The sequence below is a fragment of the Notolepis coatsorum genome, assembly GCF_963971535.1.
Source record: "Notolepis coatsorum genome assembly, chromosome: 13".
NCBI lineage: Eukaryota > Metazoa > Chordata > Actinopteri > Aulopiformes > Paralepididae > Notolepis > Notolepis coatsorum.
In genome coordinates, this window is record NC_140177.1 from 114,710,168 (window position 1) to 114,724,348 (window position 14,181).

General features: G+C 48.4%; 1 protein-coding gene across 1 annotated transcript in view; it reads left to right on the top strand.

Moving 5' to 3' along the window:
* Positions 1-14,181, top strand: part of LOC311239247 (erythroferrone) — a 67,195-nt gene that overhangs the window by 52,520 nt on the left and 494 nt on the right. Inside the window, exon 7 of the mRNA XM_084327553.1 lies at positions 13,544-13,622. Within this exon, the coding sequence (XP_084183679.1) occupies positions 13,544-13,622 (79 nt within the window). The remainder of the gene's footprint in view (positions 1-13,543; positions 13,623-14,181) is intronic.

A 14,181-nucleotide genomic window follows, 5' to 3' on the forward strand; every position in this document is an offset into this window, starting at 1 on the left:
GGCCGGTAGTCTGCAGTGTTATTACGCCACCAGCTCACACACACGACCCCCCCCCCCCCCCCCCCCCCCCCCCCCCCCCCCCCCCCAATATTGTTTTGGCCCACTTCAGGGGAACGTGTTTGAAAGTGACCCCTGTCTGTCCCCATGCTGCTCTTTCATCTGCACACACACACACACACACACACACACACACACACACACACACACACACACCGGAGCAGTAGACTGTGGCTCAGCAGCCACTTTCCCCGGCCTCTTGCATGGTTAGTGGCCGGTGGTCTGCAGTGTTATTACGCCACCTTGTGTTCGAAATCGGCATCATGGGTCTTTGATTTTTTTGGATTGGTCGAAAGCTTGCTCACTGACTGTGTTGTACAACACTGCATTTTATATTTATATCGAGAATTTAACGAATGAGAGCAGATTTAAAAATGCTTAAAAATGCCGTTTTAACATTGAAGTGGATGGGAGTAGAAAAAGCGACTAGGAGTGAAGAAGTCACTAAATCTGTCTTGACTATTTCTAGAGTGTTTCATATTCTAAGCTTTTCACACAATGAACATATATGTAAAATTAAGATATTTACCCAATTTCATGAAATAATAATAAACACAGACACCGCTGTGCTCACACACACACTCAAAATATTTCAAAAAAGTAGAAAAAGCGACTAGGGGTGCACAAGGGCTAGATAATATACGACACTATCAACACTTGTTAATAGGCATTTCTGGTTGGAGCAATCTCCTCTTGGGGAGGAAGAAAGGTTTCTTCTCCTCACGGCTCCTTTTTCCACAGAGGGACTCTTTGGTCGTTCTGCGGAGACGCAGGCGGTTGTTGACCTAGGTCCCACACCACCTCACGCTATGCAGCCAGAGGTTGGAGCGCGGCCTCGTCAGCGACTGTGGCGAGGCCCTCGACAGGCGGCCATGTTTCCCCCGCCAGTGGTACCCTGGGCGGAGAGTCAACAGGGGTCCACAAGGCCGACAGCCTTGGCGGCCGAGGGATCGGCCATGTTGGATGTGCTCGGCTTGGAATATACAAGCTGTTGGAGCCAAAATGCCCTTCTGTTTATTTAGTTTTATTTTAACTCACGGTGCAGAGGTTTGGCATTATCAGTCACCATGGCAACCACCACAGGGGGTGGTTACCCATATATACTGATCAGTGGGTGACGAGCCCCAGGTGCGCAAGGGGAATAGCCATACAGTTTTTGACCGTGTCTTGTCGTGTTCGTGTTGATGTGCCGTATAGGTCGCGTTCAGTGTTATTAGTAAAAAGAGTTTTTGTATATATTTTTTGGTTGATAATGGTCAATAAAAGGATTGGCATATCGAAAATGATACGAGCACTCTGGACATTGAATTATTCAAGCACGCGTCTAACTCAAGCCAGCCCACTTGCCCCTCGCAGTAGGCTTATAGGTAATGGCTCTACACAAGCCGTCGCCATTCTGCCGCGAGCAGCCCGCTCCCCGATCACTCCTTTCCCCGTCACCAGCGGAAGAGGGGCTCTGATCGTTTTCCTTTGGCTGCGGGCCGCGAACCTTCATTGAAGCGCATGCGGCCCCACGTTTCGCTTCTCATGGGGACAGGGGCTGACACCCAGTTGATGGCTGAGCCTGGGTCTGTCCGTGAGAATGTTGTGCTGTCACGTGGCTCCCGCGCCACACGTTGGGCGATTGGTGAGCCTGGTGTTACGGCTGCCACTATTGACAGTGGTCAGCAGGGGGACTCGAGGCCTCTTCGTAAGAATGCTCAGCACGGGTTACCCCGACCTCGCCTTCGCCAGGCGGGGTATCACGTTGATGCCTCCCACTCCCGCGAGATCGACAGTGGTCTGCAAAGAAGAGGCACGTGTGATTTGGGTGGTAGCAATATCACTGCAGGGCTACGGTGTGTAGGAACCCATGGGGTCCTCACGCCTTGCATGTCTGGCTGCAGAACAACTCCTCAGCATGCTCTGGAGGGGTGTTCAGTGGGGGAGCGTGTGTCAACTAGTTTGATGGCAGCTTCTCCCGTATCAAACCGGCCCTTTCTGTCGGGGTCCCCCCTTGGGTGCGAACGCCCTGTCCGCTTTGGCGGGTTCAGAGGCTACGCACAGCGGGAGGGACCGGGCCACCTATCTGCTGTTCTTTGTGGCCCAGCGTCAGTTGATGGCGGGTGCGCTCTGGGATTATTATCACATATGGCGACAAGAATGCCATTTGTTGGGATGGGTAGAGAGAACGTTGAGGTGGGGGCTTGTTTTGCAGTTCGCACAACCCCACCCTCCGTTTTCAGGTTTGGTGCAGACCCTATTGTCAAGGTCAGCAGCAGTAACAGCTCTGGCCGACGAGATCCAATCTCTGTTGGCAAAGCAGGCCGTAGTCGTGGTCCCGAGAGAGGACGCGATGTCAGGCATCTACTCCCGTTATTTTCTGGTGCCCAAAAAAACGGGAGGGGTCAGACCTATACTGGATCTGTCCGCGTTCAATCGTATGATTGTGGCGAGACCATTCAGGATGTTGACCATCAAACACCTGCTACTTGCTGTCAGGGTGGGAGACTGGTTTACCTCCATAGACCTGAAGGATGCGTATTTTCACATCCCGATTTTCCCTCCTCACAGGAAGTTCCTACGGTTCCTGTTTCAGGGCGTAGCGTACGAATACCAGAGGTTGCCGTTCGGCTACTCTCTGGCTCCCCGCACATTCACCAAGTGCGTAGAGACTGTGCTGGAGCCTCTACATCGTCAGGGGATACGAATCCTATTCTATCTCGACGACATGTTGCTCCTCAGCCGGTCGGAGGAGGTCGCCAGGTCTCATACCAGGCTGGTGGTGGAATTCCTCACCAGGCTGGGTTTTGCTGTGAACTGGAAGAAGAGTACACCTCTTCCCAGTCAACAGGTGGAGTACTTGGGCTTGACTCTGAGGTCAAGACCCATGATTGTAACCCTCTCGGAGCAACGGAGGGTGTCTATCCTCCACGCGCTCGGGGGTTTCCGTCCTGGAAAGACGGTCACGGCGCTGCAGGTGATGCGCCTGCTCGGTATGATGGCATCTGCTCACGCTGTGGTCCCTCTTGGCCTCCTCTTCATGAGGAGGATACAGAGGTGGTTCTCCAGTATGAGAATAGACCCCGTGAGGGACAAATGGAAACGGTTGACGGTTCCTTTGTCGATATGGGGGGATCTCGCCCATTGGAGAAGGCCTGGTATCCTCACCAATGGGGTCCCCATGGGCAGCAGGCGTTCACACGTCACGGTCTTCACCGACGCTTCCCTCACGGGTTGGGGAGGGACGTGTCGGACCGACGCAGTGGGGGGCAGCTGGACGACCCATGCTGCCCGGTCTACCCTGCACATCAATGTGTTGGAATTGAAGGCGGTCCTCCTGGTCCTCAGACGGCTCGCCCACTTGGTGGTAGGCAAGCACGTTTTGGTCAGAACGGACAGTATGACGGCAGCGGTGTATATCAACAGGCAGGGTGGAGTACGCTCCACCCGTCTGCACCGGGCGGCAGTCGAACTCTGGCTATGGGCATCTCGCAAGCTGCGCAGTCTGAGGGCGCTCCACATCCCTGGCAAGGAGAATGTGGGCGCGGATATGATGTCACGGGGCAGTCCTCGTCACGACGAGTGGGAACTGCGCCCAGCCATAGTCAGGCAGATCTGGGATTGCTTCGGGGAAGCTTCAGTGGATCTGTTTGCGAGCAGACACTCTCACAAGTGCCCCTTGTGGTTCTCGCTCAGCCGGAAAGACAATCCTCCCTTGGGGGTGGATGCCTTCTCGATGTATCCATGGCCGCCCGGGCTTCTGTACGCCTTTCCCCCCACACAACTGGTGAGTCAGTTGTTGGAGCGGGTACGAAGGGAGCACAGGACCGTGATCCTGGTTGCGCCGGATCGGGGCACAGCTGTGTGGTTTCCGGTCCTGATCCGGGAATGTGGAAATAGTTTGTAATTAGTTTCACCCAGCTGACAGAAACTGGAGGTGTGGCCTTTGTGCATGTGGCTTTTGTAAGTTAAGTGGACACTTGTGACAGTTTTTTTTGCTTAAAGACCAGCTTTTTCTCTGTTGGAATCATTCTGATGACAGCAGCAGAGAGGGTAGGATCTTTTAACTGAATAATACTGTGTACATCATTTTGAAGTGTGTGACTAAATTGTGTTGTGGAAATAGTTTGTAATTAGTTTCACCCAGCTGACAAAAACTGGAGGTGTGGCCTTTTGCTGCAGGTGTCACTCATCAGTAATTAGTGATAGTGATTTAAGGACTTGCTGGCCTAGCGTCAGCGAAGCGTCGAGGAACGAAGAGGGACAAAGAGGAAAGAGGAGTTTTCCTGGAGTTATCCGCAGAGGGATCCACCGATCCACCCAGTGCTAAGCACACCATAATCCTATATTTCCCTCCCACTCTGCTATTTCCCTACTATCTCGCTTCCTCCCTACAACCTTCTCCCTGCCACTCTTGACACCACAATGTGCCTCATACCTATATCCACAATCTGCTCCTCCAGAACTGACTCTACCCATCCACGCCAGTTTGCTAGCAACCCGGCAAATCTCTCCTACCCTCCTACAGCCACTAATACACCTGTCACAGTACGGGGAGGCTTATGGAATTGTCAATCAGCAGTCAAGAAAGCTGACTTCATTACTGCCTACGCCCATAGTCTAAATCTGCAGCTCCTGGCTCTAACTGAGACCTGGATAACTCCCAATAACTCATCAACACCTGCAGCATTATCTACAAACTATAACTTCACTCACACACCTCGACCCTCCAGACGGGGTGGAGGCACTGCCCTCATGACATCTCCTTCATGGGCTACAAACCTAACACAACTCCCAGAACTGTCACTCTCCTCCCTCGAATATCATGCAATATCTGTCTCTAATCCTTTCAATCTCACCATTGTTACACTCTATCGCCCTCCAGGTCCACTCGATCACTTCATAGATGAGCTGGACATGCTTCTAAGCTCCTTACCGGAAGATGGTACCCCGCTCCTTCTATTGGGCGACTTCAACCTGCCTGACTCATCTCAGTCGGTCCCAGTGGTCTCCCTCCTACAACAATTTGACCTGACTCCCACTGCCATGCCTCCCACCCACAAAGCAGGCAACTCCTTGGATCTCATATTTTCCCGTAACTCCAGCATCATTAACACCACGGTAACTCCCCTACATGTATCTGACCATTCCTTCATATCCTTCTCACTAACTCTCATGCTTAACCGAAAGGTCTTCACCCCAACTCAAACCGTCTCACTCAGACGTAACCTGGCCTCCCTATCCCCCTCCACCCTCTCCTCTGACATAATATCCGCTCTACCTTTGAGTGACACCTTCTCTGCTCTCCCCACAGAGATGGCAACCTCCACCCTCCTCTCAGCCCTTGCAACCTCCTTTGACAAGCTCTGTCCCCTCGTTGAGAAACCTGCCCGCCGTTCCCCACCCAGTCCATGGCTGACGGATGCAGTGAGAGAACAAAGACAGGTCCTGAGAGCGGCTGAGAGGAAGTATAGAAAATCACGCCTCACTGCTGACATCGACACATATCACAACCTCTTGTTAACATTCTCCAAAACCATTACTAATGCCAAAGCTTCTTTCTTTCACCATAGGATCGAGGCCTCTGCCAAGAATCTTCGCAAACTGCATGCTACCATGTCCTCCCTCCTCACTCCCCCCCCACCCCCTCCTCCCTCATCTTTTTCTGCCGAAGACTTTGCGATCTTCTTTGAGGAAAAAGTGGAGAACATCCGCAGCTCCTTCTCCCAACCCCCACCCATTCCAAACGCTGAATCGAGAACCTCATCCTTCACTCTGTCATCTTTCTCTCCCATTACAGAAGCCGAGACCCTGACACTGGTAACGTCGAACCGTACGACTACATGCCAGCTGGACCAGCTACCCTCCCCACTCCTCCAGACCATAGCACCGGACATCCTCCCATTCCTAACTGCAACCATCAACTCCTCACTCAACTCGGGGGTGGTCCCCACCTCCCTAAAACAAGCCAGAGTCACGCCCCTCATAAAAAAACCAACCCTGAACCCCACCGTCATAGCCAACTATCGTCCTGTCTCTCTTCTCTCCTTTCTTTCTAAAACACTTGAACGTGCTGTATCCAACCAACTTACTGCTTATCTCTTACAGAATGACCTCCTAGACCCCAATCAGTCTGGCTTCCGGACTGGCCACTCCACAGAAACGGCCCTCATTGCGGTCACAGAGGCACTTTACTTAGCAAAAGCGAAAGGCCTCTCCTCTGTCCTGATTCTCCTAGATCTATCTGCAGCCTTCGACACAGTCAACCATCAGATCCTCCTCGCGGCCCTCGCAGGAATGGGAGTGGCTGGATCTGCGCTGACATGGCTGACATCATACCTCAACGACCGCTCCTACCAAGTGTCATGGAGAGGGACTCTGTCGGCCACCCGCCCCCTCCGGACGGGTGTCCCCCAGGGCTCGGTCCTAGGACCCCTTCTCTTCTCCCTCTACACTAAATCACTGGGTAACATTATCACGTCTCATGGCTTCTCATATCATTGTTATCATTGCAGCGACAACCAGAACCTGCAGATTCCTCCTGAGCAACGTCAGAAGGATACGCCCCTTCCTGACAAAAGAAGCCACCCAACTCCTCGTCCAATCAACAGTCATCTCCCGCCTCGACTACTGCAACGCACTGCTAGCTGGCCTCCCGGCCACTGCCACCAAGCCTCTTCAACTCATTCAAAACGCAGCGGCCCGCCTGATATCAAACCTACCGAAGTCGGCCCATGTCACCCCACTTCTTAGGGACCTGCACTGGCTCCCCATTGCTGCACGTATCCGCTTCAAGGCCCTCGACCTAGCATACCGTGCAGCAAAGGGAACCGCTCCCGCCTACCTCCGGTCAATGGTCTCTAACTACACACCCTCAAGACCCCTACGCTCTGCATCTTCTGGCCGCCTCAGACCTACTCCTATCCAAGCTCCCGGAGGGAATGGTGGAATGAACTACCCATCCCAGTTAGGACAGCCGAATCTCGTCCAATCTTTCGCCGTCGACTAAAGACTCACTTCTTCAACCACTATCTGAAATGATTAAAAAAATTTAAAATAAAAATAAAAAATCTAACCCTGACTAACCTTACTGTCATGCACTTGTCCTAATAAACTAACCTACACTGTAACACGCAACACTTGATGAACATTGTTACTCAGCTGATAGAGTTGTACCCTTCTTGCTGTCTTGTCGTACAGAACTTGTAAGTCGCTTTGGATAAAAGCGTCAGCTAAATGACTAAATGTAAATGTATGTAAATGATCCAGCTACTGGTAGCCCCGCCGTGGCCTGTTCCTTGGTCGGCAAGGGCCCTCTCTCAAGCGTACGGGTCGCTGTTCAGCCCCCGGTGCTGGGCCAGCCTCTGATGGTTTGGCTGGTGAGAGGGTGAGTCTGGAGAGGATGGACCCTTCTGTGGTTGACACCATCCGGAATGCGCGTGCTCCCTCCACTATCGCGCTTTACGCGGGTAGGTGGCGTATGTTCCAAGAGTGGTGTAAGGCGGGGGGCAGGGACCCGGTGTCCTGCCCCCTGGATGCTGTCCTTATTTTCCTTCAGTCTCTCCTTGATAGACTGTCGGCTTCGACGGTGAGGGTATATGCGGCGGCTATATCCTCTTATCATGAGGGGTTTGAGGGTGTTGTATTGTTCAGCCACCCTCTTGTGAAGAGTTTCCTGCTTGGCGTTCGACGCCTTAAGCCGGTGAAACGCTTTCTGGCTCCGAGCTGGGATCTTCAATTGGTCCTCGGTCGGTTGTCCGAGGCCCCGTTTGAGCCTCTTGAGCAAGCGCCGTTGGAACAGCTGTCGTTCAAGACTGCGTTCTTGCTGGCCATCACCTCCGCTAAGCGTGTGGGTGAGCTTTGTGCTCTCTCGGTGCGGCCCGAGTGCCTGTCTATTCATTCCGATAGCGGTGCCACTCTGCGGCCTAATCCAGCCTTCGTGCCAAAAAATATCCGGAGTTCTTTCCGCTCCAGGGATATTATGGTTCAGGCGTTTCATCCGCCTCCTCACGCTAGTGAGTTGGAGGCGGGCCTTCACCTGTCATGTCCGGTCCGGGCTTTGGGGATTTACCTCAGCCGTACTCAGGGCCTCAGGGCTACCGATCAGCTCTTTGTCTGTTACGGTGGCTCTCGTGCTGGTAAGGCACTGTCGAAACAGCGCCTGTCCCATTGGTTGTGCGAGGGCATTGCCCTTTGCTACACGTTGGCCGGGCTGGCTCCCCCTGGGGGCGTCAGGGCGCACTCCACTCGTGGGGTGGCGGCCTCTGCCGCCCTGCTGGGTGGGGCCTCGGTGGAGGACATCTGTGCTGCGGCTTCATGGTCCTCACCGGGTCCCTTCGTAAGGTTTTACCTCATGGACATGACCGGGGGTTCTGTCTCCCAGGCGGTTCTGAGGTCTGGAACCTCTCCTGCTTCCCGTCCTTTGGTTGGGTAGCAGGGGTGTGTGGGTGTGGGCCACAATGTGTTGTGTCACACGTGGTTTCGCCTGTGCTGTGCGTTCAAGAGGTTCTAGTTCCCTCTTGTTCGCTCTCGGGTGGAGTTGACTGCCGCCCCCTCTTCATTAGGAAGGATGGGGTGACGGGACTCCCCTCCCCCCTGATGTGGGCTTTCGGGTCCTCAGGGGGTGCATTTGTCGGTCCTCGCGTCTGCTCTGTCCCCATATCTCGAAGGCGAAGAGCAGGACGCGATTCGCCAGTACGACTAATATAACGATAGGTTATGTATATAACCTAGTTATATGAGTACTGGCTGAGCGTCCTGCTCTTAGCTTGCCCTGAGGTCCCTTGGGGAAACTTTTCTTTGGAAACGTTTTTTTCCGAGGAAGAGCGAGTGGTGACCACGCCTAGTGCTATATAGTACGTCACTAGGGCGGGGCCTGGCAGGTGCTGGGTGTATTTGTTTTTATTCGTTGATGGAGTACACTAGGTACTGGAGATGAGGTATATCTCGATGGCGAAGAGCAGGACGCTCAGCCAGTACTCATATAACTAGGTTATATACATAACCTATCGTTTTGGTCGTTTATTCTTTTATTCGATATTTTTATTCATTATTCATCCAGGGACCTTGGTGTTACCATAGGGAATGAGTCTGAGATCGCCAAAGTGCAATACCGGCCGCATCAAGCTAGACGGCGGTATCGAACACCCTTTGAAACCTTATATCTTGGCCTGTGCAATGGTCAAATGTCTCCGGGTGCAGTTTTCTGGGTCGGGCCAGTCGAGCGGTTCTCCCGGTTGCATTGAAGCGCGTCAAATGCTCCCGATCCATATGTTGTGGTGGGTTATATCGTGGACCAAATGGACATCGGATGGACCAGATGGCGATCAAATAATTGGAATATTATTTTTGGAATACTCCCGATCACAGGTAAGGACTATCTGACGTCAATTCTGGCTTGATCGTGCAATGCTTTTATACCGATCGAGCTGATCAATGTTTTTAATGTTCAATACGAATGCTGTTACTGGCAATCAAATAATCAGAAACGACCCTCCCTCCCCCTTTCATGCATTCATGATGAAACATATTACCTATTATATAGATTTGATTTGGGAATAGTAGCGTGTCCAGGCAAGAAACGGCAACGCTTATAGTAGGATTCACGTATGAGGCTATAACTCAGTCTTTTGGGAGTTACCCCAGACCACTCTAAAACTATACGTATATTCACCACGGTATAACACGGGAACATAATGAAAAAATTCATTCTTTTTCACATATTGAACGATAGATAGTTGGTGTCAAATGGCCCATAGTATTGTATCCATAGCTATAATATAGAATATAGTTATACTTATAGCTCTACAAACAAGGTGACGCACTCCTATCTTTTAAAGCATGGCATTGCTACAACAGGACCCGTCTAATAGCTGGCGCTGAATGAGTTAAGCAGTAAACACAATAGTGAACATACACAATGGTTTTGGCCCTGTAGTGTATTAAGCAGTAAACATAACAGTGAACATACACAATGGTTTTGGCCCTGTAGTGTATTAAGCAGTAAACATAACAGTGAACATACACAATAGTTTTGGCCCTGTAGTGTATTAAGCAGTAAACATAACAGTGAACATACACAATAGTTTTGGCCCTGTAGTGTATTGAGCAGTAAACATAACAGTGAACATACACAATAGTTTTGGCCCTGTAGTGTATTGAGCAGTAAACATAACAGTGAACATACACAATGGTTTTGGCCCTGTAGTGTATTAAGCAGTAAACATAACAGTGAACATACACAATGGTTTTGGCCCTGTAGTGTATTAAGCAGTAAACATAACAGTGAACATACACAATAGTTTTGGCCCTGTAGTGTATTAAGCAGTAAACATAACAGTGAACATACACAATAGTTTTGGCCCTGTAGTGTATTGAGCAGTAAACACAACAGTGAACATACACAGTGGTTTTGGCCCTGTAGTGTATTGAGCAGTAAACACAACAGTGAACATACACAGTGGTTTTGGCCCTATTTGCTTTGGTATCTAGAGGCTGCTTAGAAGCAGTAGTTTTTCTGCCTGGCTGCGGTGAGCTCCTAATATAGTATACTAGTGGTGCTATTGGACCGTGATGCATATTTCATCCAATCCTTGCCAAGAAGGTTGTAATACAAATAATTCCACATTTTCTGTTATTAATCTTGCTGATTGAAATTGCACGGCTATTCCACTCATTATTTCAGCTTAAGTCCACTTGCTGTCACAGATGACATAACGCTAATGATTCCAAGATTATGCACGACTCGTTTGGAATCAGCTTTGCATTTTTGCATCTTGTTGCATGTAGCATAATGACAGACGAAAAGATAACTTAGTCATTTTGAACTATAACGTTAGTATAATAACGATTGATCGTTGCCACAGCTGCTATCTTTATCTGTTGCGTATGCGTCTATGCTTTTACCAACGTGTTCGTGTTTCCGGGTTCCCGTTTTGCGCTCTGATTGGCCACTGACCTACGCTAGTTCGCCCCCTCGCTATGAGCGTAGCAGGATGCTAGTGGGCTAGTCGCTAAAATATATATCGTTTTATATATAATTGTACCAACACAGATATTAGGCAGTACACACATTGTCCTGCAATACATGTACAGTGAATGCACAGCTACATTCGCCATATATTTATATCGCTGCTGCGGTCTACAGTGAAATGCAATATTATTATTATTATTATTATTATTGTAAAGATTATCATTACAATCGCAGCCGCCTGGAGAGGCAATGTTACAAGTGTACGAGGGTTGTGTGCAAAGAGCACAGCCTCTCAATTTGCACAACGTGCACAAAATAATAATAATTGTAATGATAATCTTTACAATAATAATAATAATATTGCATTTCATAGACCGCAGCAGCGATAGAAATATGTGGCGAATGTAGCTGTGCATTCACTGTACATGTATTGCAGGACAATGTGTGTACTGCCTAATATCTGTGTTGGTACAATTATATATAAAACGATATATATTTTAGCGACTAGCCCACTAGCGTCCTGCTACGCTCATAGCGAGGGGGGCGTACTAGCGTAGGTCAGTGGCCAATCAGAACGCAAAACGGGAACCCGGAAACACAAACACGTTGGTAAAAGCATAGACGCGTTGCGTATATGTAGATCAACCTCTGCCCTCTGACCCTTCACCTCCTCACCAGGGTCACACTTGCAGATGTTTATTATGATCATTTAGTACCATCTTGTGGCAACACATGCACATTACATTAGGGCAGAATAATTCAACAAAACTAGACGTATTCTTTGTATGGCTGCATGTATCGAACTGTGATGTCCGTACCATGACGTCGTGGGACAAACACATACATACCATTACACCCCTGGTACTACTGACCTCTCACGTGTGTCGTAATTTTTTCTGCCAAAATAAGGACGAGCGGTTCCCTCCGTCTCTCACGGTGTGGGGAAATTAACGGGTTATTAAACCAGCTTCATCTGTGGTTCACTTGGGTTCTTTACCTTGGATGAGGTCTTCTAAATACAAATGTCTGATAAGTCAGGATTTTTTTAATTTTTTTATTGCTAGCCAAAACTAGCTTAGCATTGCAACACCGGGCCCCAACACCACCGGCTTCAGTGCATTCTCTGTAGCTCTTAAGTTAAGGAGCACTTGACCAAAACACAACGCTGATTTATTTTGCACATAATCTCACACACATCCAAAAACAGTTTTGCACACATTAATTTAGTTTGACAGTTATCGTGAGTAAATTTATTTGAATATGGCCACCACCCACCAGTGATTGAATCCTTGTGTTGTATTAATTACAGCTCCATGAAATGACATTGATGAAATAAATAGCAATACCTCGGCTTATATGGACTGCTACCTTATCATTTAATTGAGCTGTAATTAACACAACACAAGGATTTATTGTCACTGGTGACATCACTGGTGGCCATATTCCAACTAATTTACTCTCAGTAACTGTCAAACTAAACAAATGTGTGCAAAAGATATATATATATATATATATATATATATATATATATATATATATATATATATATATATATATATATATATATATATATATATATATATATATATATATATAATTACCTCTCACAACAAATGCACTATAAAGGAACTAGAGCTTCAGGTTGTTGTTTGTTTTCCCCAAATGACAACACTTTATTGAAAGCTATAAGGCTCAACATTTCCTAGATTATGAGAAAATGTTCCACAAATCCTGAAAGAGTTAATAGGATTTTTCGTGTGGTGGGTGGTGGCCTTACCTAGATGGCCCACCACAACATAATACATATAGGGGAAACACTTATAGACACATATACACAAAAAGTAGTAGTATTTATACCTGTACATACATTGGATTAGCATATTTACTCAGTAGCGTGTTACATTACATTTAATCACTTGTGTATATAGTTATTGCACTCTAATCTAATCTAAAACACAGCAGTTAATTTCAGCAGTGTCGTCCATATGTCCACAGACTCTGGACTAGGAACCCCCCCACCCCCACCACTGACACACACACACACACACACACACACACACACACACACACACACACACACACACACACACACACACACACACACACACACACACACACACACACACACACACACACACACACACACACACACGCAAATTGTAACAAATTGTAACAAATTGTAAAGCGCTTTCAATAAAAGCGCTATACAAAAAAAGCAGCCATTTACCATTTACCACACGCACACACCATCCCACAAACACACTCTGCCACTTTACTTCACTCACTGACACTTTTTTTTACTCTGTACTACTGCTGCTAGAAGATATTTACACTAAGCTCATTTTAGCTCATTTTAATTACTGTTTATATTGTACATACCTCGCAGGTCCTGTGTATTGTGTGTTGTATATTGTTTACTTTTGTGTTTATATTGTCTAAATCTTTTTTATATACACCGTGGGGGGACGCAATTTCAAATTTTTCTGTATGAAAAATTTACAATAAAGTTGACTGTGACTGTGGCTGTGGCAGGTCTCTGGAGTCGGTGACGGGGGTCGGAAACACTGGAGGAGTGTTCAGCATCTTACTGACGGGCACCCTCTATCTACAGGTAGGACGCACACACGCACGCACGCCCGCACGCACGCACGCACACACACACACACGCACGCACGCACGCACGCACACACACACACAATTATCTTTTTCAATTACTGTATTCTTGTATTTTGTATTCTGTGTACTTTTACTGTATATGACTGTATTCTACCTATTCATTTACTGTCAAGGTCTACAGAGGGAAATTAGCTTCTTGCTAAATCTGGTGCTGATCCTTGTTTATTACAAATGATTAATATTATGCACACTGTCCTAAACTAAACACATGCACATTAACATGCGCACACACACACACACACACACACACACACACACACACACACACACACACACACACACACACACACACACACACAGACACAGACACAGACACAGAGACACACACACGCACACAAACATAGACACAGACGCAGACGCAGACACAGACACTGACACAGACACAGAGACACACTCGCACACGCGCAGATGCACACACACAAACACACACATACACACTCAAGCTAGTCCACCTCACATCAACACCCAGACAACAGATAAAGGTATATACTTTT